The following is a 4,632-nucleotide window of genomic DNA, read 5'->3' as shown; positions in this document are numbered from 1 at the left end:
ACTTTTCCCGAACAATCCCAAAACTCCACTTCAAATTTCCCAATAGTCTAATGGCAGACCCCCCTTGGAAACACCCACCTTAAGCAAAAAAAATGGGCAAACCGCCCACTCGAGATAAAAAAAAACCCTAGGAATAATTTATATGGCAATACAGCGTTTGCCGGGTCAGCTAGTTTATATTATAAATTACTCAGAAAAATGATAAAAAATGCAAACAGGTTTAAAACATTTCAATTTCGACATCTTCATCTTCGCTATACGGGGTTTCCTGGGGTATTTCTGGACCAACAGCATCAAATACGGTAATACTACTTATCGCTTTTAGATACATAGTTGTCAGCCAGGGACTGAACGTTCGCAAGTTTCTTTAGGTTGATAAGTAGATCGCAAATGCAAGATCGCATTTATAAAGTCTTTCTGAAGAATTTGCATAGGATTTGGATTAATTTTTGAAAACAAAATAAATAATAAATGCTGTATCTGCTGTGATACTGCACTTTACTAAATTAGTTTTTTGCACATTTAAAGACGTGATATTTTCAAATAAAATATTTTCTTTTTTGCCCGAGTTCGTAACCAATTTCTTCATAAAACTGTTTAAATGTTCCGAGTTTAGAATCATGTTCTGACGACTGGGTCAAAATTTCCTGCTTTTGAACCTCATTTATTATCAAAAAACAATTATACTTGCATTGAAAATCCGGTTCAGTCACTCGTGGAGGCATTATACGAACTGTTTCTTCTTTCTGTCGAATGACCGTGATTATGAGATCACAGAAATTAAAATAAAGAAAGCAAATTAGATATACATATGTAGAAGAAAAAATGCATTTTCGATAAAACGAATGTTGCAGTGGGATTTTATTGCAACAAAATCACTAAAAGAGTCAACAACAAGAAGAGTAAAAAATACCGAGCAAATCTGACTTGGCTGCAAATACAATGTATACAATTTTTGAAAAATAAATCTTATGAAATGTTCCATAAAGCTTCTTTAGACGATTCTCAATTTCACGTTTTGGATCTTTCGCCTAAAAGAAGAAGATCAAAAATATACGGATTTGTTGGAACTTCCATTATACAGCATCACTAGACCATATAAAACATAAATATATTATGTGTTTACTATCATATATCTCTGTAGTTTTTCAGGAACATTTTAAGAATCTTACAAACTCCTCAGAATGTTTTTTGTAAAGTATTTTATTTAAGTTATTGTTTCAAATAAAACTCATTTCAGTTCTTTATTGATTTAAGTCATTTATTAGGACATTCAGTTAATTTTGAAAATGGTCTAAGCCAATTCCAACTTAAAAAACATTTTCATATAAAATTCACACAAACTTCTATAGTAATCATAAATTCTATTGATCAAGACTAATAAAATTGTAAATAAAAAGGTCGCATAATGTAAAAATAGTTTTTAATTTATTTAAATGCAATTCGTTAAATATCTCGAAACCAAAAATACATGATTTAGACTAAAGACTTATAATTATGGGCACATATACTGGAGAGATATCACTCTTTGACCCTGTATGAATATACATTTCAAATACGTTACTGAAATGTAAAAATTACAGATATAACCCCAACTAAATATTATTGTATAATTTATTAATTTAGGTTTATATTCATTTAGTGTAAAAGAATATTGAGACATTTCTTGAACTTCAGGGCCGGCGCTTGTTCACAGAATGCGACGTGACATCGCCAGGAGGTATGAGGATCAATTCGAAAATAGCCATGTAATAACTGAATATATTTATCAGTGCAACTCGCAATATCCAAGGTGCGTTTTTTTAATCGACTACAAATTAACACGAAAATTAGCATTTTGTTTGCAGCGGAGAAACTGCTTTTCATTCGTTTCTCAAAGATGTAGGCTGGGCGAAAAATCCTATGATTCATCGATTTGACTTATTGCATGAAGATGTTCCGATCACAATAATGTATGGGGAAGATTCGTGGATTGACCCACAGCCAGGTTTAATACTACATGAGACAAGGGGGCATAAGTCGTACATCAATATTGACGTAAGTCTAACAGTTTTTGCATCCAAATATAATTTTTGTCCGTATGTGTGTAACTAAATAGAACAGTTACTTGAACAATTTTAGCGTGCATCGAATGTTGAGCGGATGGCATAAGCCTAAAGTGTATCTCAATTTTGTAACCCTATTCATGTATTTCATGTTGAAGCTACAAGGCGTTAAAATTTCAAGACATAAGTTTTTAATTTTTAAGTCTTGAGCACTATCGTGCAGGGAAACCCCATATTACAGTGAACCCCATTCTGCTGATAAAAAAGCGTGCACAGCGGAAGCGCGCGTATCTGACCCAGGAACCTCATATTACAGGGAACCCCAATTTCGCTGGTATAAATAAGCCTGTACAGTGGGAGTCAGGAGAGTCAGTCTTTTCGTATGTCTTATATATGTTCTGTCTGTATGATCAGGTTGTGTTTCTGGAACGAGCTTCGGTTTACTTTAAGTGAATCCGGCTGATTCCAACTTTTAATTATAGACAAGAGTGAATTAGATTTTTGCCTTTTTCTGTGCGGATATTTTGATTGTCTAACCAGCCCACGGCTGGCTATAGAAAAAAACGATTTTGCGAATGCCAGGTGGTTCCCGAGTTTAAGAGTAAGGCTCATTTGACTAACCGAATTGGTATTTCGCGCTTATTTGGGAACAAGTGAAAGAAAGGTAAAAGGGTGGCCCTAAATCCCCCTCGCAAAAATTGTTTTTACTTCTGGAAGACTTGAATAAAAAGGTATTTCGAAACAAAAATTTTGAATAAAATAATTTAGACTTTCGTGTCTTCCTTGTCGAATTCCAAAATAATACAAATTCACTTTTCATTCACATTAATTTTTTTTTAGATAACTGGTGTACGCCTTCACCCCTATGTGCGGAGTAAAGGCGGACGACCCTTTATTAAGCGTTAAAAATGGTCTTAGCACCTATAAGAGGTGTGTTCTTATTCGTGTTATGTCTCTCTTCTTGTGGAATTAGGCACTGTCCGCCATGTTTCTTTGCTTTTATTCCTATTTTCATATCGTGTAAGGTGGATTTAGGAATTTTTATTGTTCAGCAGTTTGTCTTAAACTTTTTCTGCCTTGTCGAATATCTTCGAGTGTCCTAGTTACCTTTTCTTATTGCAGTTCTTAAAATTAATACTGATTTTCTTTTTATACTGCCTAAGCATGGTGTCCGCCTTCACTTCTATAAAATTACTTTTTTTACTAGAACGACATTTTTGAAGACAAAAAACAATGTTTTCTAATAAAATTGCCATGGGTTTACTAATAATAGAGCACATCAGAAAAAATTACTCATTTGGATTTTTAATTTTTAGTATTCTCTTGTGTGCAACAGTCTCTTTAATAGTTCTCAAACCCCAAGGAAAAAATACAATTAATAAAATCCTTACCCTGTGATCCGCAGCGAATTTATCCAGCGAAAGTGTATACTACTATCTTATCGTATCTTTATTTTTTTATATAATTTATTGTTTCCATATAGGTTCCATAGAAAACCGTTAGTTTAATATGCAACGTTTTGTTGTTGAAACTTATTTTACAATGTGTCCCATTAGAAACTTTTCTCATTCGAAACAAACCAAAATTGGATCAGTTGCATAATACTCTGCACATTCTGGTGAAGGAGATACATATTTCTGGTCGGTTTTCAATTATTTGCAAGTGTATTTTTTTCATTCTTTTTAGATTTGTCTTTACTATCCCTCCGGCAAGATAATTTCTTGCGACGTATTACTGTTCTCTGGTTTTAAAATCAATTTAATTTAATTTAACGTCATGTTCTTTAACATATTTATCCCGGCGTGTTCCTATTCAGTACAATACAATTTATCAGTCGTCGTGTTTCATCTTAGGTCTGTCACCACTGCGGATATAAGGATAAGGAAATTGGAAAATAAAATAAACAAATGAAATTACAAACAAATCACAAAACAATCACAATTTATCAACTCAAAACAAGAATTAACAAATCACACAAAAGCTATTATTAAACATTATAAATAGCAATACTGCTATTTAAAAAAATTCAATTGACGCTACTGTAATTTTGTCCCCCCTCTGGTTCATCGCGTTCAATCCTGTGAGTTCGATACAGAACGACAATCGCTAGCGTCTTTTAGGCGCTGCGTCTAACCTTAAGAATGGAACAAGTGTCCTCTTCGGGGACTGTCACCCGCAGTCGCTAGTAGCTGCGGTAGTATCGGAGGTGCCCTTAGCCATGCGCAAGTTACATCATAAGCCGAACTTCTTAAAGAGTAACCAATAAACTTCGACTCTCATTTTCATCATTTTCAGATTATTGCAAGTGCTGGACATCATATATATTCAGATCAACCAGATATGTTTAACAAATTTGTTCAAGATGCTTGCACGCTTGTAGATAATTCTCTTGACAAGAAGGGCATGATCAAAACAGAGGAGCTGCTAAATAAGCACAAACGACTTCAAGCGTGCGTCAAAGATGAATCTGCATGTAAGGAAGTGCGCGAAGAAGAGGTTGACGAAAGTGCAATAGTAAATAAAGTAGAGCATGAAGTGACATTTCATTGACAGGTATATAAAATAGAGGTTAGAGAAATTTCGCCAA

The 4,632-nt window shown here is 34.0% G+C and overlaps 1 protein-coding gene across 1 annotated transcript in view; it reads left to right on the top strand.

The window, feature by feature from the left end:
• Positions 1 to 4,632, top strand: part of LOC109546557 ((Lyso)-N-acylphosphatidylethanolamine lipase) — a gene marked incomplete at its 3' end in the record, with an annotated part of 11,476 nt that extends 6,844 nt beyond the window's left edge. The window contains 3 exon segments of the mRNA XM_019917547.2: positions 1,678 to 1,792; positions 1,848 to 2,037; positions 4,341 to 4,632. Coding sequence (XP_019773106.2) covers positions 1,678 to 1,792; positions 1,848 to 2,037; positions 4,341 to 4,595 — 560 coding nt within the window.

Source organism: Dendroctonus ponderosae, unplaced genomic scaffold (assembly GCF_020466585.1).
Source record: "Dendroctonus ponderosae isolate FM_Combo_2020 unplaced genomic scaffold, Dpon_F_20191213v2 Dpon_F_20191213_6, whole genome shotgun sequence".
Classification (NCBI taxonomy): domain Eukaryota; kingdom Metazoa; phylum Arthropoda; class Insecta; order Coleoptera; family Curculionidae; genus Dendroctonus; species Dendroctonus ponderosae.
The sequence above is the reverse complement of the archived record's forward strand: the minus strand, read 5'-3'. Positions and strand labels throughout refer to the sequence as shown.